This window comes from Ovis canadensis, chromosome 5 (assembly GCF_042477335.2).
Source record: "Ovis canadensis isolate MfBH-ARS-UI-01 breed Bighorn chromosome 5, ARS-UI_OviCan_v2, whole genome shotgun sequence".
Classification (NCBI taxonomy): domain Eukaryota; kingdom Metazoa; phylum Chordata; class Mammalia; order Artiodactyla; family Bovidae; genus Ovis; species Ovis canadensis.
In genome coordinates this window covers 25,887,508-25,908,711 of record NC_091249.1, presented here as the reverse complement: position 1 = coordinate 25,908,711, position 21,204 = coordinate 25,887,508, and the positions used below count along the sequence as shown (strand labels likewise).

Below are 21,204 nucleotides of genomic sequence, written 5' to 3'. Positions count from 1 at the left end.
TGCATTCCCAGATAAGAGTTTTTTATTTGCCTTTAACTGTTGCGCATGTTTTCCTGGGTCCCACAGCCTTGACGTTGGGCTGAGCATTCTACAAATCCAGAGTCGTGAAACCAGCCGAAGAGTGCTGCAAGGTCTTGCTCCTTGCCACTCAGTTTAGTGTTTAGCCAATGGTGATTTTGAATCTGTGCTGTAGTGAGCTCAGGTTCTAGTGAGCTCCCAGACTGTAATTATGTCCCAGAGACTGTTGCATGTGTTCAGTTCAGTTGCTCAGTCGTGTCCGACTCTGCAACCCCATGAATCGCAGCACGCCAGGCCTCCCTGTCCATCACCAACTCCCAGAGTTCACTCAGATTCACGTCCATCGAGTCAGTGATACCATCCAGTCGTCCCCTTCACCTCCTGCCCCCAATCCCTCCCAGCATCAGAGTCTTTTCCAATGAGTCAACTCTTCCCATGAGGTGGTATGTTACCACATTTAATGTTTAATCTTACTTCCCCACTCCCCCAGTTATTTCCTGACCTGATTCCTGTACATCCCATTTCTAAAACTTTCCAGGACCCCCTCTACATCTCTTCTTTACTGCCAAAACCCAAGGACACAAGAGGCCAGATGGAGACCAAGGATTTCACAAGAAACTGATCTTTACTCAACAAAGTTCTACACAAGTGGAATCTCACGGCACCTTGGCGCCAGTCCCCAGCACAGCACAGTAACAAATGGACAGACCCTGGAGCCCGCAGGAAGAAAAGGATGAGGGGAAGGGGAGATGTGGGAACGAGAGGGACTGCAGATCGAGGCCAGTCAGGGTCTGCAACCCTGGGCAGGGGAAAAAGGTTGAGAAGCTGAAACTTCGTTGTGCAAAAATCAACCAAAATAAATTAAAAAATTAAATAGTCTTCTTAAAAAAAAAGAGAAGAACTAGAAGCAGGCCCCCCATCTTGGATGAGAAGGGGTTACCAATCCCATCAGGCAGCCAATCCACACACCCCAAGACCCAGCAGAGGATTCTCCAAAGCACTGGAATTACCAGAAAATTAAATGGTTATTTTTTTTTTTCTTTTCTTTTTTTACAAATGGCTTCCAGAGACCTGCTGGAGTTTCACAGCGGGGAACCAGCTGGGTTTATGGAATGTGCACCAGTGCCCCTCTGGCAGGGCCCCAGAGGGATGGATGGAGCAGGCCCCAGGATGCAGGAATCCAGTCAACCCCCACCCCAGCAAATCGCAAATCGCAAAGAGGCCCCCAAAGAAATAGAAAGCAGGGAAAAGAGAAAAGAAAACCCCAGTAAGGGGGTTGCAAGGCTTGGTTTCAGTTTCTAGGCCAAATGGGAAGTAACCATCCCTCCACCTTAGGGGAGCTTCTCCCACTGTGAAGGAATCCCCAAACAATCCCACAAGTGTCACTGTCCTAGTCTGGTGGGGTCTTATGGCTTGCTGGGAACTGCGGTCAGGAAGTCCCAGGGCCAGAGGTGGTAAGGGAGTACACCACCCTTCCCTTCCTCCAAGTCTTCAGTTTCTTTCTGGGCTGGCAAAGCCTAAACCTTTGTCTTCTGTCACCATCAATTAAATGCCCTAGCCTGGCCCTTGTGTTAAAAGTCAGGCCTGAAAGAGTGCTCTTAGAAGCAGAGAAATGAACTGCCTTTGAAACGGACTTGCTTATAGCGGGGTAGGTGTCAGCAGCTCTGGCTGCTCCCAGCTCTCCTCAGTGGAAAAGGTTCCATCCAGCCCAGCATCTTCGTAAGTCACTGGGGCTCAGGGGAGGGAGAAAAAGGTGACCTCTGGCCAGCCCTGGCCACTTTGGTGGTCCCAACTTTTCTGGCTGGGATAGGAGAAGGAAGGGGGACACACTGGCCGAGGCTGCCACAGAGCTGGCAGAAGTGTGCGGAGCAGGTCCAAAGCGTGCGCGTGCTGACTGAGCGGCTCCAAGGTGGCCATCCTCTTGCCCTCACCCCCACCCCAGGGTCCCCGTGGAGGGCCCCAACCCACCCAGCCCTCCCTAATCACTGCCAATCCCGGCAAAACAGCAGAAGCTTCTTAAACTCTAGATGCAGGTTACACGGAAGGCCTTACGAGTTAACTCAGGGGTTCACTAATTCTACTGTCTCCATGCAGTCGGGGAAATGGTGGGGCGGCTGGCCCAGCCTGGCTGGCGACAGCACCCGCACATGCGTGTAGCCATGTGTGTACATGTGAGTGTACGTGTCTCTACAAGGACCCCCCTCCCCGCCTGCTTTTCCCTTGCCTCATCCTAAGCCGGATTTGGTCGGCCGTGTTGATGCCTCCCTCCCACGTGGCTGGCCCAAGTAGGCTGCCTGAGGTGACCCCAATTAGAGCAAGGGGTCCTTGCTGCCAAGAAGTCCCACCCCCCTCCCGTTTCTAGGATGAGCGTGGAGGCCCCACCCACCTGCCCACCCTCTGACCAACCTCCAACCAGCCATGGCAGGTAGATGGACGGGGAAGGCGTCTGGATTTGGGTCCCGCTAACTCCTCCCTAACCCCCCTCGACCAGGGCACAGCGACTTCTGGACGCAGCACGCTCCCCAGCAACCCCTCTGACGACGACGCAGACAGAAACCTGTGGGGAGAAGAGGGCGTTAGGGCCTGAGCCATCAGGGCTCCTGTGACAGCGCCAGCCCTCTGTGAACACGGGCCCCACACCTGGCAGTCGCGATGCTCGTCTAGACCCCGTAGAAGGCGGCTAGCCTCTCCTTCAGCAGTGGCGGGAACTGCTCCGAGAACTGCTGCCAGTTTTCCTCCCCCACTTGGTCTTTGAAGCCATGGAGGATCTGCGGTGAGGGAGGTGGGGTGAGGGGCGCCCCAAGCAGGGCAAGAGGAGGGTGATCTCAGTCTCTCCCCACCCGCCACCTCCCAAAACTAGATTAGGGCCCAGCTGTGGGGCCTCACCTTATAAAACATGTCCCGAAGGTCATCCTTCGGGCTCACCCAGGAGGCTACGGCATCGCAGAAGAAAATAAAGTCCTGAAACGTGACGGATCCCGTGTGAGGGTCCGTCCAAGCCCAGCCCCAGCGCCTTCCCTCCGAGCCCAGCTGCCCCAACCTGCACGACGCCCCCGGGGTTGACGCCTATCATCATGCAGATCCCACGGAAGGCCGAGTCCTTCTCCTCGTTGTCCCTGATGTTCCTGAGGGACGTGCACCTGGTTTGGCGGGGGGAGGTAAGCGGAGGGGAATCAGCCCCTGGGGCTGGGGCACCGAGGACATCTATGGGGGACACTGGGGAGCGGCAGCAGGTCAGTGGGTGGTGGGGCTGGGCTGGGGGAAGCAGGAGGTCAGGGCTCGGTGGGGCTGGATCGGGTATCCATGGCTGGGCAGGGCAGGGCTGGGTGGGTACTGGTGAGGGATGGGGTGGGGCCCCACCCGGGGAGGCACACACCAAGGCCGGATGAACTGCTGCAGCATGGGGGCCACCTCCTGCGGGCACACGTAGCCCAGGCGGCCGATGGTGATGGCTGGAATGGCAGAGGGACTCGTCAGGCGACCTGCAACCCCGAGCGGCCCGGGTACGTGGCGGGGCCTCCAGCACAAGGCGCCAGCCCCACCCCACGGGCCCCAAGGGAACAGCTCCTGCCAGCTGCTTGGGTCCCCAAGCTTGACCCAGTCAGGGTCTGCTCCCCATCCAACTTGGGTCTCTCCTAGGTCTGCCCTTAGGCCAACATCCTTCCCAGGCCTCCACCCATTGCCCTATTCCCATTACCATCCCTGGTTCTTTCCCAAGATATCTTTGTCAGCTACCCTCCTGGCTGGGAAGCCCCACCCCCGGGAGACGGCCAGTGGCTCAGGCCTGGTGCCCACCTGTGTTTTCCAGTAGTGTCTTGGGCGTGTTGGGCCGGTTGATGATCTCCACCAGATTGTTGAGGACCATCTGCACATAGGGCTGCATCTCTGCCCCTAGAGAACAGAAGAGTCGGAGCCCTGCATGGCCCACAGCACCCACACCGACCCTAGCTGCATCCAGACACCGGCCAACCAGTGAGCGAGCAAACAGCCATCTCTAGATGTCTGCAGTCCAGGATCCATGGCCAACCAGACACAGACCCGCACCCGCCTAACACCAGAAGCCTCCCTGGAGTCACTGCTGGACACCAGGGTGAGACTACACCACCCAATCTCCCCAAGGGGTAGGCAGGGCCAGGGGAACCTTCAGAGAAAGTCTCCCAACGAATCCCAGTGGGGCTTTCAGTCAATTGCTTGGAGAGGAAGGAGGTGATGGTGAGTCCAATAAAAACAGGCCTCCTGTCCCCGTGCCTCTTTGGAGAAGCCAGTTACACATGGTCTTTCAGCCATCTGTCCCCATCTCAGATGAAAATGTTCAGAGGTGTCGCCTTATCCCTGGCCAATTGGCACCTGCCTCAAGGGGCACTAGGGTACTCAAGAGCAGTGGTCCCCAACCTTTTTGATTAGCAGGGACTGGTTTCACGGAAGACAATTTTTCCAGGGACTGGAATGGGATGGTTTCAGGGTGATTCAAGTACATTACATTTACTGTGCACTTTACTTCTATTACTATTACAGCAGCTCCACCTCAGATCATTAGGCATTAGATGCCAGAAGCTGGAGACCCCTGCTCTAGAGGGAACCTGTTGATCAGGGTCCTGCCACCAGGCTGGGAACAAGCCAACAGGAAGGGAAAGGACCTGCCCACCTATGGGCACTTACCCATCTGCATGCAGATCTCACCAATGGCCCAGGTGGCATTGTTGCAGACAGAGATGAACTCGGGGTTCAGGTTGGTGCCCAGGATGGGCATGAACTCAGCTAGTGGGGAGAAAGAGGGGTGCTGAGCAGGGGGGCCAGCCAGGGTGAAGCCTCTGGAAACCCGAGGGGCAGGCCCCATCAGACAGTACGAATACATCCCAGTTCGGTCACAGTACTCCCAGGTCATCTTCTCCATCACTTGAGGCCAGGGTTGGGGTCATGGGTGGGGACGCAATGAGTGTCGTACCGATACAGGGCTTGACATGGATGAAGCAGGCTTTGGTGAGGTCTCCCAGGAGGGCGAAGGAGCTCTGCCGGACCTCAGGCATCGAGTCCTGGGGGTCAGAGGAGGGTCAGTGTGGCAGGGCTCCCCTTCCCCCACCCAGCTAGGGGCACAGTTCTTAGAGCATGAGCTGACACTGCCTCTTCCTAGCACCAAGGCTGCAGGCCCATCTGAAGATCCAGGACTCAGGGGCACATGAATGAGTGCCCTGTGCAGGGTACCACTTAGAACTGCTCCCCATACTGACACGCTGGGGGTGGGGAAGTGATGCTGGAGGCACTTGTGCTTTCACATTTCCTATTTTCTACTTTTTAATTTCCTACTCTGTTAACTTTTTCAATGAGATTTTACTCAAGTCTCATTTGAATCACTTTCTAAAATAATCACCAGCTCTTTTAACAAGTCCCTTCTAATATCCTTGGGGCATAACCAAGGCCCTAAGTCCAGCCCAGGGAGCTCACAAAGGCTGCTGGGGGTCACCACTGTCCACTGAGAGGCCTGCGAGGGGTCCACCCACCTGCATGCATTGAAACAGCAGTGTCATGATGTTGCTACGGGCGACCAGCTGCTCCACGTGTCCACCCAGGCCCTCAGCCAGGCCACTGAGTAGGTCTAGTGCCACAATCATGAAGTCCTTGTCAGGAGCCTCATACTGCTCAGGGTGCTGGGTGTACATCTGGGCACAGAAGGGGGAAGGCAGGGTGAGGGGAGTGAGCTCAGGCTGGGGCAGCAGCAGAGGGCCGGATGGAGGGGTGATGGCAGCGGGCTGCTCACCATGGCCTGGGCCAGCGTCTTCTGCACCAGGGTGACGCAGCGCTGGTAGACCGGCTCGCAGTAGGGCAGGAAGCCGCTCTGCAGGGCAGTGGCTACTGATGACAGGCACTGGCAGAGAGAAGGGCAGGAGAGGTGAGCTTGGGTGAATGGACAGGCCACGGGAGAGGGCCTGAGGCGGACTCACCTCCAGCAAGGGGAAGAGGTCCTTGTCTTCATCTTTGAGCTCGTTCCACTTCTGAATCAGCGGAGGCATCAGCTTCTGGATGTATTCCTGGAGAGGGAGCAGGAAGTTGGGGATCCCTGGATACAGGTGGCGGCCTGGGAACCAACATGACTCCCTCTGACTCAAGAGGCGCTCATTGTTTGAACCATGAGGTCTAGGTGCATTTCTTTGGCTCCTGGGGTCCTCACCAAGTAGCCAGACCTCCAGGCCCTTCTAGTTCACTCCCTTCTCACCCATCCTGAGCCCCACCCCGGCGCTGGTGCTTCCTGCTTCCCACGGGCCCCTGAGCTCCCCTCGCCCAGCACTTACCACGCTGTCTCATAACTGTCTGTCTCCCCTACTAGACTGGGAGCAGGGCGAGGGCAGGGGCCGGGTCTGTCTGCCTGCCTGTCGAGGTCATGGCCACGTCCCTGGCGTGCGACAAGGGTCGCCACCAGGTCACTGGATGCCAGGGAGGGGGACAGGGGGGATCAGGAGGAAGGAGCTGCTGTGGGGTCTCACCGGCTGGTTGAGGTGGTGGCCCACAGAGTCAGCCAGGGTGCCAATGGCGTCGTAGAGGATGAGCAGATTCTTGTGCTGGTATTTGCCGAAGGCAAAGACGAGGGTGTCTAGGATGTAGCTGAGGTAAGGCACCAGCTCCGTGCAGGCCTCCTCCTCCAGGGTGGCGAAGGCACTGGAAGGGGCAGAAGTGTTCAGTGGGCCGCCACCGGTGGGACTGGGCTCTGGGTGGGGTTCAGGAAGGGGACACTCGGGATCAGCCAGTACGAATACAGTGAGAAATCAGAGCACTGTCAGGAGTCAAGTATCATCACTTCCCGGAGGGCAGCCAGTGGGGCAGGTGAGGTGAGGTCTGTGGGGCCAGGGGTCGAGGGTCACCTGCAGGCCGCCTCCTGTACCCTCTTGTTGCCATCCAGGATTCGCTTGAGCAGCTCCGTCATCAGAGGCTTCAGGTGCATGTCGGGGGGCTGGCTAACCACCCAGTGGGCATAGCGGCTCAGGGTCCAGCAGGCGATGGAGCGGACCAGGGCCTTCTTGTCCGACAGGCACTGGATGAGGTGCGGGATCAGCTCGGGCAGGTAGGGCACCATGCCCTGCATGCAGCCTGAAAGGACCGGGCACAGAGGCAAGGCTGAGCCAACTGGGCCAGGCCACATCCACCCTTCTGGGCAGAGGGGGAAACTGAGGCATGGAGGTTAGTAACTGTCTCAAAGGCACAGAGTCAGTGAAAGGCAGGGTGGGGATGGGAAATGGCATCAGACTTCCTTGGTGGTCCAGTGGCTAAGAATCTGCCTGCCAATGCAGAAGATGCGGGTTTGATCCCTGGTCTGACAAGATCCCACATGTCTCGTGGAGCAACTAAGCCCACGTGCCACAACTACTGAAGCCCATGCACCCTAGAGCCTGTGCACCGCAACAAAAGAAGCACCTCAATGAGAGGCCCCTGCGTCAATGCGTAGGCTCTGCTCGCAACTACAGAAAGCCTTCGCAGCAACAAAGACCCAGCACAGCCAAAATACATAAGTAAATACTTCCCTTTCCATCAGCCCCACCCCATCCCAGGGCTTGTGCTGCCATCTGGTTACTCTATGTGTGTGCTCAGTCGTGTTCAACGCCTCGCGACCCCCATGGATTGTAGCCTAACAGGCTCTATCCATTGGATTCTCTAGGCAAGAATACTGTAGTGGGTAGCCATTTCTTCCTTCAGGGGATCTTCCCAACCCAGGGATCAAACCCACGTCTCTTCCATCTCCTGCACTGGAAGGTGGATTCCCTACCACTGAGACACCTGGGAAGCTACCTGCTCACTAGTTCATAGATGGTTGGGCTGCAGAGTTAACTCAGCCTTTATGGGCAGCAGCAACCCAGATGGACAGGAAGCACCTTTCTTTTGAAACCTTTCTTAGATGTCTGTGACTTTTTTCTTACTTTTCATCTTCCCTTTCTAAAAAACAAAAATTCTGAATGTGTCTGTCTCTCTTTTCACTGCAGATCACAGCATACCCCTTGACCGTCCCAGCCCTGAGATCTATTTTCACCAGTTCAGGGTCAATTCCTTGAGATCTTTCCCATTAAAATGAACAACACTTCACATGTTCCAGCAGACCTGGGTGCTGAGGTAGTCGTGTGTGTCTGCTATCACAGATCTGGAAAGCCCTCTGGTAATTCACCCTGTGCACACCGTCAGGACAAAGGGAGCCAGAAAAGTGAAGGAAACACCACCTCTGCACACTTCTGATCCTGGCAGGCCAGCCTCGCAGTCAGAGCAGGTCTGAAGCCCAGCTTCATCCCAGGTGACAAGAGAAGTGGTGTAATTCTCTTTGCAGCTGAGTTTCAAGAAACCTACCTCCTCGGGTGGCACTAAGCCCACAGGACAGGGCTGCCTGTTATTACTGTTGCTGAACTATGCTTAAGACCTCATGGAACTGCCTTTCTTTGAGAATTAAGGAAAGGACTTGCATTTGGGGGTCCCTTTCAGGCCTTTGGGCTGAGGTGGTGGTTGTTTAGTCACTAAGTCTTGTCCGACTCTTTGTGACCCCATGGTCTATAGCCCGCCAGGCTCCTCTGTCCATAGGATTTCCCAGGCAAGAATACTGGAGTGAGTTGCCATTTCCTCCTCCAAGGGATCTTCCCAACCCATGGATCATGCCTGCGTATCTGGCATTGACAGGTGGATTCTTTACCACTGGGAAGCCTGATCTTGGGCTGAGGGGTAGATTCAAATCCCAGAGCTGCTTGGAGTGGGCTGAGCAGGCCGCTGGAGAGAACCTGGGGATAGCCTCACCCTCACCAGCCCTCCCTGGCCCAGCCCCATCTCACACCAGCATGAGGCTCAGAGGTCACACACAGTCAGGCTGGAGGGTCACTTACCCTCAGCAATGGCACCCAGCACCAGGATGCCTGACTCCTTGACCACCCACTCGGGGTGGAAGAGGAGGTCCTTGAGCAGGGGGAGCAAGTGGGGCAGCAGTTCCTCCCGGAAGACGTTGGCCAGGACATCCAGTGCAGCCGCCGAGCACTTCCCTGGGGCGGGAGAGGAAATCGGGGGGCGGGCTCAGGGAAGCACATGGGGCAGGCCACCAGCCCTCCTTTCTGTGACCCCTGGGATCCAAGGTCGTGATTTGAATCTTTGTGATTTGCTCTGCATAGGCTCCCTCCCTCTGAGAGGGAGCCCAGGGCCTGCTGTCCCCTACTCCTCACTTCATACTGCAGGCCAGGCCACTCACTCAGATTCCAGTCGGACAAAGCGTCATCGTCATCATCGTCCTCCGCGTCCTCTGAGCCGTCAGGCCGCTCGGCCTCATGGGGCAGCGTCACCGTGCGCGACTTGTGGAAACGTGGCTTGATGTCCTGTTCACTGTCAGGGACAGCCTCGTCCTCCTCAACATCCCCCTGTGGAGTCAGGCAGATGGCTGAGACCCCTAGAGGCCCCCAGCGCCCCAGCCTTCCTTCACCCTGCCAGTGACTGGTGGTCAGCCCTAGCTAACCTTCAGCAGGATGATGTCGATTTCCGAGTACTTCATCCCTTTTACCAGGATGGGGATCAGCCTGTTGGAAGAGAGGCTGTTAATCAGGATGCAGGGGCCCTAGAGACAGCTTACAGCCTGGGGAAGAGGGAAGTGGAGAAGAGTTGCAGGCAGGAGCATCAAGGAGCCGAGGGGTAGACTGTACATGCCAATTCCATTTGTCCTGCATCCATTAATTTCTCTTAGTGGATACTATTCCGAACCGAGTCTCAGCCACTGTGACTGGGTCAGAGCTGACACTACTCCTAGCTCTACAGGAATGCTCTTGATCCAGACCCCTGGCCACTCAGTGAATTCCAGACCCCCACACACTCTGAGAAGCTTGGAATAGTGCCTGACCCCTTGATGTTTAGTCGCTAAATCCTGTCCAACTCTTTTGGAACCCCATGGACTATAGCCCATCAGGCTCCTCTGTTCATGGGATTCTCCAGGGAAAAACACTATACTGGGTTGCCATTTCCTTCTCCAGGGAATCTTCCTGACCAAGGGATCACACCTGTCTCCTGCACTGGTAGGCAGGTTCTTTACCACTGAGCCACCAGGGAAGCCTGATCCCTAACGTGCCATAAAGCAGTGATACATGGCCCTGCCCTGTCACCAGGCACTTCCTGGCATGGGGCCAGGTTGGGGAGCTAACAGGCAGGGCAGCCTCCCCAACTCCGCTGGAACCCATGCACCTCAGGATCAGATTTTTTTTTTTTTTTTTTTTGATCAGAGATTTTGACTAGAGACTTCACTGAGTTGGGGACAGACAAGTGATTCAAGTTGATCAAAGAGGATCAGCCTTAGAACTTCTACAGAGACACTATAAAAGAGTAATGTAAAGAGAGACTGTCTTTACTCTGAGGTTCCCAAGCTAGAAGGCTGCAGAAAGTACTACCATGAGGGCAGGCTGTGCCTGAGAACAAAGTAGACACAGAGGAAGTAGATCTGAGCCCAGATGGTCTGCTGTTCACATCCTTTGAGCACCTGGATCCAGCTATGCCTGAAGCCTCTGCTGCCTTTTTTCCCCCTCTGGCTGTGCCAGGTCTTAGTTGGAGCACACAGGATCTTCACTGTGACATGAGGGGTTTTTAGTTGAGGCATGTGGGATCTAGTTCCCTGACTAGGGACCTAAACGTGGGCCTCCTGCATTGGGAGCAAGGAATTTTAACCACTGGACCACCAGGGAAGTCCCTCTCTGTTGATTTCATCTTTTCCACCTATAACTTAACCTAATTTTTAATCCATTAAAGCTACATACCTACCATTTGCAAAATAAACGCACACAGGAATAAAAGCAAACCAAGACAATTGATTGGCACAGGCTAGCACAGAAGGGAAGACAGAGGGGTGGAGTCTGGGGTGGACAGAGGGCAGGAGCAGCACTCACTGGACCAAGTGGGAGGCCAGGACTTCCTTGCAGATGGGCTGCTCGGCCAGCGTCAGCCAGAACTCACAGGCCTCGAGGGCCACATTCTCATCGTGGTCCTGAGTCCTCTGCAGCATGTACTGGGGTGGGGTAGGAGAAAAGACTAAGGCCAGGCCCGGTGAGGGGTGGCGCCCCACAAGCCTCCCACCCCACAGCACCCGCACGGGCTGCCCTTGGGCAGGTGTACCTGGATGATGCTATGCATGTGGGGGATGAGCCTGTCAATCCGCACTTCCAGCAGCATCACTAGTGCACGGCACACGTTCTTCCGCACCTCAGGGTCATCGTCCACAGCCAGGGCAAACAAATGCTGCAGGGGAGCCGGAGTCAGCTGCAGCTGGGCCCTCAGCCTTCCCCCTACACTCCCCAGCCCATGGCCTACCTCGATGAAGGTGTCAATGTTATCCATCAGCGCCTGGGCCCGGTCCATGATGAACTGATTCACACAGGCGATGGCATGGGACCTGGCAGGGAGTGGGTCAGCACATGGGTCACCCCCAACCCCACCCATCCTGCCCCCTCCCAACCCCCTGCAGACCCCACCCACCGGATCTTGGGGCTACAGTGCTTAAAGAACTGAAGGAACTTGGGGATCATGATGTTGAGGGGCCTGTTGAGGGCATCGCTGTCCAGCAGTTCGGACGAGTCCTCACAGATCTTCTGCAGGGCTCCGAAGGCTCCCTGAGTGGAAAGCAGCAGACACATGGGGAGGAGTCCCAGCCGGAGCCCAGTTCCCGCTTAGGCAGGCAGGCCACGGCTGGTCGCCTACCTCACAAGTATTGTAATCCTCCGAGTTGAGAAGGTTGCACAGCTGAGGCAGCAGCTCGGGCCACATCTGCAGCTCACCCTTGGAAGCGATGGTGGTGATGAGAATGCCTGGGGCGGCCAGGAAAGGAGGCTGCCTCAGGCTAGGTGCAGGCCTGCCTGGCGCCCCGGCCCTCCTGTTGTGCGATCATTCCACCAGCACACATGCTGTAAGCCCTACACACACTTTTTTCTTTTTTTTTTTAGTCACGTGGCATGTAGGATCCTAGTTCCCAGACCAGGAATCAAACCCCTGCCCCCTGCATTGGAAGCACAGAGTCTTAACCACTGGACTGCCAGGGAAGTCCCCTACACATTTTTGAGATTCTTTTTGTTTTTATGTATGCCAGGCCTGTCTCAGGCCCTGATACAGCACAGAACTAAACACAAAATACCTGCCTTTAGGAGCGGATCTCTCTAGTGAGGGAGGCTGCCTGGAATAAAGATAAATCAGTAAAAGTCCTGGGAGGCAAGATGCCAAGAGCTGAGGGAGGAAATGGAACTGAGAAAATAGTTAGCAAGGACTCAGGGTGAATGTAACAGTTTTTAATTCAGTGGCTCAAGAAGGCTTTGTTGGGTGACACCTTGCTATCTGAGCAAAGACCTGAGGAGGTGTGGGAGAAGCCATCTAGGTCCCTGGGGAAAGAACAACTCAGGCAGAGGGATCTGCAGGTATAAGAAGTCCAGGGTCATGCACAGAATTGGTGTGCTCCAAGACAAGATGGTAAGGAGCCAGCGGGGCTGAGCAGAGGATGATGGGGAGAGTGGCAAGAGATGAGGGCTAGGAGGGGGAGGAGGCATGTCGTGCAGGGCCACGGCGGCCTCAGGGAGGACCATGTCCTGCTTATTAGAGACCCAAGTGCGACCTGCACTAGGCATGTAAAGTGCACAGACTCTGGAGCAGTCTGGCAATTGAGCTGAATATGGGTGATGTCAGTGCAGAGATAGTTTATTTAGAGCCAAGAGGTAGCAGAGTTTCCCAAGGTGGGGGAAGCTGCCATCGCCAACATGCCAGATGACCCTGGTTCACATGTCTGCTGGGAAAGGCATTCCCTGCAGTGGGCAGACTGGCAATGGAGTCCCCAGGCCCATCCCTGTCTGTGTAACCTTGGCCACATTACCTAAGGGCTCTATGACTCAATGGGAATAAGGAACACCACCCTCCTGGGACTTCCCTGGCAGTCCAGTAGTTAGATTCCACAATTTCACTGCCCGGGGTTCAACTCCCCGTTGGGAAATGAAGATCCCACAAGCTTAGGGTGCTTGGGAGGCTTCAGTGATTTAACTGAAGTACTTAAGAGCAGAAACTGGTGCCGAGAATGAGTTTGGTAAGTCCAATCCCTCCTGGTGGCCTCAGAGAAGGCTAAGGGTCACTTTGAACAAAGACAACAGGCCCCAAGATCAACACTTCCAGCAGGTCTAGTAGCTAGCTCAAATTTTTAATACTATCTTTTTGTCTTCATTGCATTTATGATTAAGGCTACCTTCCCTTTGAAAGTGAAAATGTCCAAGGCTCAGTTATCTCTGACTCTGTGTAGTTCATGAGGCTCCTCTGTCTATGTAATTCTCCAGGGAAGAATACTGGAGTGGACTGCCATTCCCTTCTCCAGGGGATCTTTCCGACCCAGGAATCAAACCTGCATCTCCCCAGACTATCTGAGCCACCAGGGAAGTCTACCCTGCTGTACAGAGCAAGCAAATCTGTCTCCCCTTCCCACCCTTTTTATTGCCATGCTGCATAGTTTGCAGGATCCTAAGGCTCCTGACCAGGGATTGAACTCCAGAACCCTGTAGTAAGAATCCTAATCACTGTCTTGTTGTAAATAGTTATAAACAATTTCCACTTTAAAGTAATATTTAAAGTTGATATAGAATTAAATTTTAAAGTTTTCAATTATATGTCAATTATATCTCAGGAATTCCCTGGCTATCTAGTGGTGGTTAGAATCACATTTTCATTGCTAAGGGCATAGGTTCAATCATTGGTAAGGGAACTTATTAATTAGTTAAAATTAATGAATTACTAATGAAATAAAAATTACATATCAGCAAATCTGACGGGGGGGGGGAGTAGAAAGTAAGTTGGGAACAAATAGTAGGGCTGGTGTTTATCAGTAGTGAAAAGGCTTAAGGTAAAATTGCTTGAAAGTTCTTAGTCCTCCTCCTATAACTTCCTCAGGCAGTCTTTTGGAGACAGGAAGATTCTAACACAAACCTAACCCACATTTCTCTGAAGTTATCATTGGTGAGTTAGCAGAGAGCCCTTATATTTTAGTCTGCTATATCCTTGGAGCTAACAGAAAATGCTGGATGCTGAGTGACTGCCTAAGAAGTAAGAACAGCTGTTTCAGGAGAGAGTGGTTCAGAGCATGGACCTGATTTGGTCACTTCTGAGCTCTGTTACTGGCCAGACAAAGACTCTTCACATCTATGTGCCTCAGTTTCCTCATCTGTAAAATGAGAGCAGTAACAGCACCACCAACTGATGGTGCTGAAACATTCAGTGAATCAACATCATTAACATATTGAGAAGGTTCTTGGCCAAGAGTGCCAGCTCAGAGAATCATCAGACACTAACTGTCACTGAGCTCTCTCTCACCTATGGTGGCCCGGATGAGCGAGGAGGCGTCGCCGATGTTGTTGAGACATTCCTGTTTGATGAAGTCGGCCACAGGCGGTGGAAAGCTCTGGTAATGTGCCTTCACGTTGTTCTTGAGGATGAGACCACTGAGAGAGCGAGTCGGCTCATCTGTGGGAAGAGGGCTGGGGCTCAGGAGACCACAGGGGAGAAAGTGGGGTCGGCCTTGGCTGGAGGGGCGCCAAGGACATACCTTCCGACTTGAGTCTCGTCAGGACAAATATCAGGTAGTTGTTGAAGTCAGGAAACTGGTTCAGTTGTTTGAGTTTCTGCGAGATTGTTAAGGGTCTTGGCAGACAGGGGCCCTCCCCGGGTGGGACTCCCACTCTTACTGCCATATAACCTGACTGCTGGGATTGGGCAGCCAGCTCCTGGGACCCCACGTGTTAACCCCCATGCCCAGAGTAAGGAAGCATTTCAGACACATGAGATTCATACAGCAGATAGGGGAAAATGCCTCAGCTTCCCACCACTCCTGAAGATCTGGCCAGAGCAGGAGAGGGTGAACAAACTCTGCTCTATCTGAAAATTAGCAGAGGCTACTCAGCTGTGCTGCTGCTGCTAAGTCGCTTCAGTCGTGTCCGACTCTGTGCGACCCCATAGACGGCAGCCCATGAGGCCCCCCCATCCCTGGGATTCTCCAGGCAAGAACACTGGAATGGGTTGCCATTTCCTTCTTCAACGCAAGAAAGTGAAAAGTGAAAGTGAAGTCGCTCAGTCGTGTCCGACTCTTAGCGACCCCATGGACTGCGGCCCACCAGGCTCTTCTGTCCATGGCATTTTCCAGGCAAGAGTGCTGGAGTGGGGTGCCATTGCCTTCTCCGCTACTCAGCTCTGCTCACTAGCAATTTAACAGGGCATACTTTTTTTCTTAAAGGGACCTCACACTTTTAAGTGAAACTTGCTTACGGTATACATAAATAGATTAAAAGTTTAAGAGTATTTTAAACGACCAACTGAAAAAAGGAAATTTTACTCACGAACCTAAAGCCAAGCACCAGCAAAAAGTGTCTCCCTCTCTGCTGGGAAAGGGACCCAAGAATTCTAATCCTTAATTGTTTGCCGAAGTTCGCTCCTGCCTCAGCAGAAAGAGTCTGGGAACTAGAGATTCGACCCCTTCCTCTCCGGGAGATGCACTTGTCGGCCCGGTCCCCCCAGACCCGGAAGGAAGGATACATCCTGCACGATGCGTTGCGTGGCTGTGTTAGGCGACTGCGAGTCTTTGAGCAGCTGAAGGACCTGCTGGAGGCCTTGCTCGTCTGGCTGCCAGTCCATGGCGCAAGGCGAACTGCGGGGGTAGGGGCCGGGATCAGCACCGGATCTCGGAGGCTCTGTGGCAGTCCCAGGCTGAGCCCCCGCTGAGGTGATGGCGGCGGCGGCGGTAGCAGGACTGGAGCGTCCTCGGCGGACAGGCGGAGGCCGCCGATCCACGCCCGCCCAAGTGCGGGGTCCCCGCCAGCTGCGCCATCCACGGCCACGCAGTCGCGGGCTCGGGAGCGCGGGCGGGGTATGTGGAAGGAGGCCATGCGAGGCGGCGGCGGGACCCGGAGAATCCTCATCCCACCCAACGCCGGGCCTTCGTCCCACCTCGGCCCATGCCGCCGCGCTCGGCTGCGGGCCCTAAGGCTTCCACTTCCCTCGAGGCTGCTCGGCGAGGACCCAGCCACCTCCCCATTCAGGAGCCCTGCCCCAGAACACAACAGCGCCCCAGCCCCTGTGGTCTTTCCCGTGCCGGCACGCAGTCCAGCGATTCCCCTAATCAGACCCAGAGCAGTCGGCAGACAGGTCCCCGATGCCTCTCCAAATGAGAGTCAGCGAAGGCCTGCCTATTCGGCAACAGAAGCCCCCTGGACGAGTCCCTGTCGCTTCCCCAATCAGGTCTGGCCAAGCCTCCCCCCACACAGTTCCAACAACCCCACGCCCCAGTCAGCACTAACTCCCACTGATGGATCACTACTGCTTCCCATAATCAAGTTGTACCAAGCCCCCCACCACCTCTAGCCGGAAAACGTCTTCGTCCGAGCCCTGCAGCTCCCTCGTTAGGCCTGGCCAAATACCCCCGAGGCATTTCCCCCAAATGCACCCAGCTACGCCTCGCAGTCAGAGCCAGCAAAGCCCTCTAGGCCGAAGTCTCACGCCCCTCCCTATCAGGGCCCAAAACCGCCGCCCCCAACTTTTCAACGCGGCCTCCCACAGTCAGACCCAACCAAGCCCCTCCGAAACAGACCCCCACACACACCCGATCCTCGCGACGTCCCCTAATCAGGCCCTAAGCAGTCCCCATACACTTCCCCAATCAGAGCCCCTCCAGCCCGACCCCAGCCGCCCCAGTGGCCCAATTTTCGCGGCACCCGGACCTGGCCCGGCTCCGAGGCCCCACCCCCTAAGCCAGGCTTAGTTCCCCCATCCCCCGCCCCGGCCCATTCTCGCTGCCTCTCCAATTGGGCCCAACTAGGTTCTCGGCCTTTCCCGGTCAGGCGCGGCCCCGACGCCCGGGCCGCGCGCAGCGCAGGCCCGGAGCCCGGCGGGGGTCGACGAAAGCCAGGGCCAAGCCGGTCGGGGTCCGGGTGAGGCTCACTTACCCGGCCTCGGGCGGCAGCAGCGAGGCCTTAAGCTGCGGCTTCTCCTGAGACTCGCGCGGAAGGAGGGAGCCAAAGAGAGGGAGTAATAAAAAAAAAAAAAAAAAGAAAGAAAGAAAGAAAAAGAAAACGCGGCTGTATATGAACCGCGGCGGCTTCCGTACGCCGTTCAAATAGGCCTAAATGACCCAATCGCGAAAAGCAGCGGTCGCACGTGGCCTGGCACCAGGGAGACCTAGACCCCGCCGAGGTCGGGTCACGTGACCAAAGAGCCGGCGGCCCTCTAGGCCTCTCTGGCCAGCTGGTCCTCCCACCGTCTCGTTTTTTCAGCCTCGCTCGCTGGCTTGACAGGAGCTCTTTGCTGCAAACAGGAGTTTGGTGGCGCGCGGGACTTTTAGGTATAACTCCCCTTAGCCAGAACCATCTTCACTTTGTCACCCACCCACCCCCAATAACTGAACTGTGCCTTCCTCCCCCATTTTGAGAGTACGTAGCAGAAGTACTGTGCGACCAAAGAGTTGAGGGGACAGAGCCTAGGGTGGGCTTTATACCCCATAGACAAAGGAGGGAAAGCCAAACAAAGGGAGTGCCTGAGACTGGCTGGGCTCCTAAAGAAGCCTCTGCCGTATTTTGGGTTATTTACATTGCTGTTTGACAAATATATAAGGTACCCTACGAGGACATAAAATTTTAAACGAAGTGAAATAATAAAGACTAGAGCAAAAGACCTAACTCCTTTCTCTACCTGAATCAGAATGAGGAAAGACCTAACTCCTTTCTCTACCTGAATCAGAATGAGGTGAAACAATTCAGGAAATTTAAGGACAGGAAGATGGGAAAAAAAAAAAAAAGACATTCCGTGATTCTTGCACCATCTGAGGACAAAGTAGGGCACCTCTTTTCCAGGAGCAGGAGAGTCCCGGTTCTCTCCTCTCCCACCCCACCCCCATCCACGTCTCCACCCTGCTGACGAAAAAGGTGGGCGACCTTCTGCCACTCCAACTTTAGTTTCTCCATTTGTCGAACAGATACAAGACTAGATTGCTGGGTTAGAGATAATCCAAGTTAAGCATTACAAAACCTACAGTAAATTGTTCCTCAAAAACGTGGTTTTTACTCCCCGAGGTTCAAGGTGGTCCTTTTACTGCATTTGGACCCTCCCTAAATCAATATTTACCGAGTCAACTAGGGCTCTAATCCCAAAGGACATCCCAGTCCTGCCTTGAAGGCCGTTTTGGCCTGCGGGGAGGCACAGGTTAACTCTAGCCCCAGACTGGAAGGAGACAGATTTCTCAGTCCACTTGCCCTTGGCAAAGTCAGTCCTGGCTCCGTTCATTCATGAAAAATAGATACCTAAGGCCTCTCTTGACGAAAACCGAGGCCGCCAGGATTCGGGACGAGTCAGTTGAAGCCACACTCCACTCCAAGAGTCAGGATCCTAAAGAAGCAGACGAGTCCCACCTCAGCCGGCTCCGCTGAACAGGAACCGGGTTTGAGAGACACGCGCCGAAAGCCGCCAACACATGCGCAATGGTCTTCCCTCGTGCGACCTGAGGGCCTAGAACTACGAATCCCATCCTGCCTTGCGCAGGCGTCGCCGAGCTTACGAACTCTGGCTGCGACTCAAACCTGAATGGTCTAGAGACTTTCTGGATTTGTGTGTTGAGCAGGACGAACGAGGTTGAGGGAGAGGGTGCAAATCAGTTTTCTGTTCAGGGTTAGGGGTTGCCTCAGAAAGAGTCGGGTAGGAAGCGAGTTGGAGATGCAGGAGAGAATTTGTTAATGCTCACGCCCCCCCTTTTTACTTTCTTTCCTTTTTTTTTTTTTGCCCGCGGAGTGTGGCATCGGGGAGTCTTAGCTCTCTGACCAGGGATTCATCCTGTGCCCCCTGCAGTGGAAGTGCGGAGTGTTAACCACTGGACCTCCAAGAAAATGCCCCTCCCCCTACTTTTGATACGTCAAGTTTCCAGCGGCTCTGCGCAGGCTTTGTGGGGAGGAGTCCTGGAAGAAGAATGTGAGCGTTGCTGCCAGTATGATCCACAGTATCGGCCCTCATATGATCACGGGTCTTTTTCTCTTCCCCAGATGGTGGGTTTCAGTACTGAATCGAAAAATCGGAAAGGAAAAAACAAAACAAAACAAAAGCCCCCTGACTTCTTATGCACCTACTGCCTTTCAGTGTATAAATGGTATTCTCACGACAGCCCTGTACACAGCAAACTTCAACTAGAAGAGCTCAGTGCAAAAGAAACTCAAAAAACTGGAGCCCAAACAGGAATCTGAGATAAGAGACAAACACATCTCAGTTAACAACAGCCTCCCTGCCTGAGCACATCACACTGCACCCACATTTCAAGATATTTCTCAAACAAGGTCGCCAGACACAAAGCAACTGCTCCATCTTGAGAAACAACAGCCCGTTTGAATGTCAAGGTTAATGTTGACTATATGAGCATTGTTCTTTACTTTAGAACTTCACTCTAGATGTTTCAGTATGTTATCCTTATTTTATAGATGAATAACCTGAACCACAGAAAGGCTAAATAACTTACCCAAGATCACACAGCTAACAGACACCAGAAAAGTTTGAAACTGGGACTGTGTGACTCACCAAAACCTGAATTTGATTCTCCGCCCTCTTCACTTTTCCCAGGTCAGGGCAGGTGAGCTCAGTGAAAGGAAGTGCTGACACTCCAGAATAGAGGGAGCTGCTGCAGGGGCGACCTACTTCTCCCACTTGTTTCTTTTTAAAGATCCAGCGGCTGTTGTGGCTTTGAAGGAGGAGGAGGTAGAGATGGCTCCATGAGCTTCCTATATCCCCTCCCCCATACTACATCTCCAAGGCTAACATCACACCTGGGCCAGCTCAGCATCATGAAAGGAGACCTTTCGCCTCATGTGGGAAATAAACCAGACAAGCCTTACTGTGTGTTAGCAAGAAGTAAGAAGGCATGTCACCTGTTTCAAAGTGTATTTGCTCACTCTTCAAGCTGGGCATGATTCAGCTCAGTCTTTGCACTTGCTGTTCCTCAAGCCTGCAACTCTTCCAAGGACCATCCTCACTGCCTGTCCCACCTCTTTCAGGACTTGCAACAGATGGTGTGACCATTCTTGACCAGTTTACAGTTGCCATCTTCCCCCCCCGCCCCCCATCACAGATCCTCTTTCATACTGCCCCCCGGCCCCTGCATAGAATGTATAATGGTGTTGTGTGTTTTTTGTTTCTTGTTTCTCCCACAACCACAATGTTAGCTCCACTAGGAGGACAGGGAATTTGGACTGTGTTGATACTTGCAATTCCCCACCACCCACCCCCCCAGTCTGAATCTTGCAGTGTGAAGCTGTGTGTGTGTGTTGGGGGCGGGGGGGGGGGGGTCGCTCAGTTGTGTCTCTTTGCGACCCCGTGGACTGTAGACCACCAGGCTCTTCTATCCATGGGATTTCCCAAGCAAGAATACTGGATCGGGTTGCCATGTTCTCCTCCAAGGAATCTTCCCGACCTAGGGATGGAACCCACCTCTCCTGTGTCTGCCACGTTGGCAGGCAGGTTCTTCACCACTGGGCCACCTGGGAGGCCCCATGGACAGGTGCTAACTCAGCCTTCATCCTTCTGCCTCTACAGGTCCCAGGCATGTGGTGACCACCATGGTCCTTGGAATCATGATGCTCCCCTAATAGGAGAGGGCCTGGAGCCTGGCCATAGGATGGGCACGAGTGCCAAGAGGCTCAGCATTCATGCCTGGGAAGGCCTGGGAGATGGCCCCACAGCTAGGATGCTTCGATGTTGCTCCATAATAGATTTGAGTTAGGAGGCACAGTCATCTTAACACCTTGGTTGGCTCCACGGAGATCAGGCACCCAGGTAGCCTTCAGCTCCAAATAGGATGAGCAATGGGGCCAGGAAGACACAGAATTACAAGGAACACTAGTAGGGGACTAGGGGCACCAGGCTTCCTTCAGGACATCTTGTCCCCTAGTATAGCAGTTGTCCTGTTCTGCAAGGTGGGACAAACAAGCCCTTTTGCATTCTTTCTCCTGATCATATAAAAAAACACACCTTCCCTGGAAGGGCTACAAGTCACTGGCAGGACAGACCAACCCCACTGGAACCCAGATCCTGGTCCTCTTTACTTCCTCCACTGCCAACACCCCATTAGCTCCTCTTGCCTGATCACAGCCTGGTCTCCATCTCCCAGGTTCTGCCCAGACCCTTTCAGCCAGAGGGATCCTGTTAAGATATAAAACATACCAT

General features: G+C 54.4%; 1 protein-coding gene and 2 non-coding genes across 15 annotated transcripts; all 3 read right to left on the bottom strand.

Annotated features, from left to right (window-relative positions):
- Positions 1-624: 624 nt before the first annotated feature.
- TNPO2 (transportin 2) lies at positions 625-18,504 on the bottom strand. Of its 13 annotated transcripts, none has more exons than XM_069590943.1 (25): positions 18,306-18,504; positions 15,550-15,661; positions 14,567-14,642; positions 14,335-14,484; positions 11,701-11,807; positions 11,479-11,612; positions 11,314-11,395; positions 11,119-11,241; positions 10,893-11,011; positions 9,482-9,542; positions 9,221-9,386; positions 8,865-9,017; positions 6,873-7,098; positions 6,498-6,669; positions 5,958-6,044; positions 5,774-5,881; positions 5,517-5,675; positions 4,964-5,051; positions 4,678-4,776; positions 3,814-3,909; positions 3,395-3,500; positions 3,059-3,158; positions 2,905-2,979; positions 2,659-2,786; positions 625-2,575 (listed from the first exon to the last, which is right to left on the bottom strand). In XM_069590943.1, exons 2-24 carry the CDS (start codon positions 15,646-15,648, stop codon positions 2,679-2,681), a joined length of 2,694 nt encoding a protein of 897 aa, XP_069447044.1. In that variant the 5' UTR covers positions 15,649-15,661; positions 18,306-18,504; the 3' UTR covers positions 625-2,575; positions 2,659-2,678. The 13 variants fall into 13 exon arrangements, 11 of the variants coding, with proteins under 11 accessions (XP_069447044.1, XP_069447047.1, XP_069447046.1 ...); XM_069590946.1 differs by having other exon boundaries at positions 3,395-3,470; positions 18,306-18,488; XM_069590945.1 differs by lacking the exon at positions 18,306-18,504 and adding an exon at positions 16,956-17,164 and having other exon boundaries at positions 3,395-3,470.
- On the bottom strand, positions 4,848-4,923 carry LOC138441931 (small nucleolar RNA ZL2). The gene has a single exon (XR_011257498.1). It is a non-coding gene; the product is annotated as a small nucleolar RNA ZL2 (small nucleolar RNA).
- Positions 6,746-6,814, bottom strand: LOC138441921 (small nucleolar RNA SNORD41). The gene has a single exon (XR_011257489.1). It is a non-coding gene; the product is annotated as a small nucleolar RNA SNORD41 (small nucleolar RNA).
- Positions 18,505-21,204: the final 2,700 nt, after the last annotated feature.

Bases quoted from the DNA above. Each gene is read 5' to 3' on its own strand.
- TNPO2 (XM_069590951.1), bottom strand. From the start codon at position 15,648: ATGGACTGGCAGCCAGACGAGCAAGGCCTCCAGCAGGTCCTTCAGCTG. The intron at 14,485-14,566 runs GTATGTCCTTGG...CTCTTCCCACAG, and splicing joins GACGAGACTCAAGTCGGAAG to ATGAGCCGACTCGCTCTCTC. The intron at 6,045-6,497 runs GTGAGACCCCAC...CTCCCTCTCCAG, and splicing joins GCCACCACCTCAACCAGCCG to GAATACATCCAGAAGCTGAT.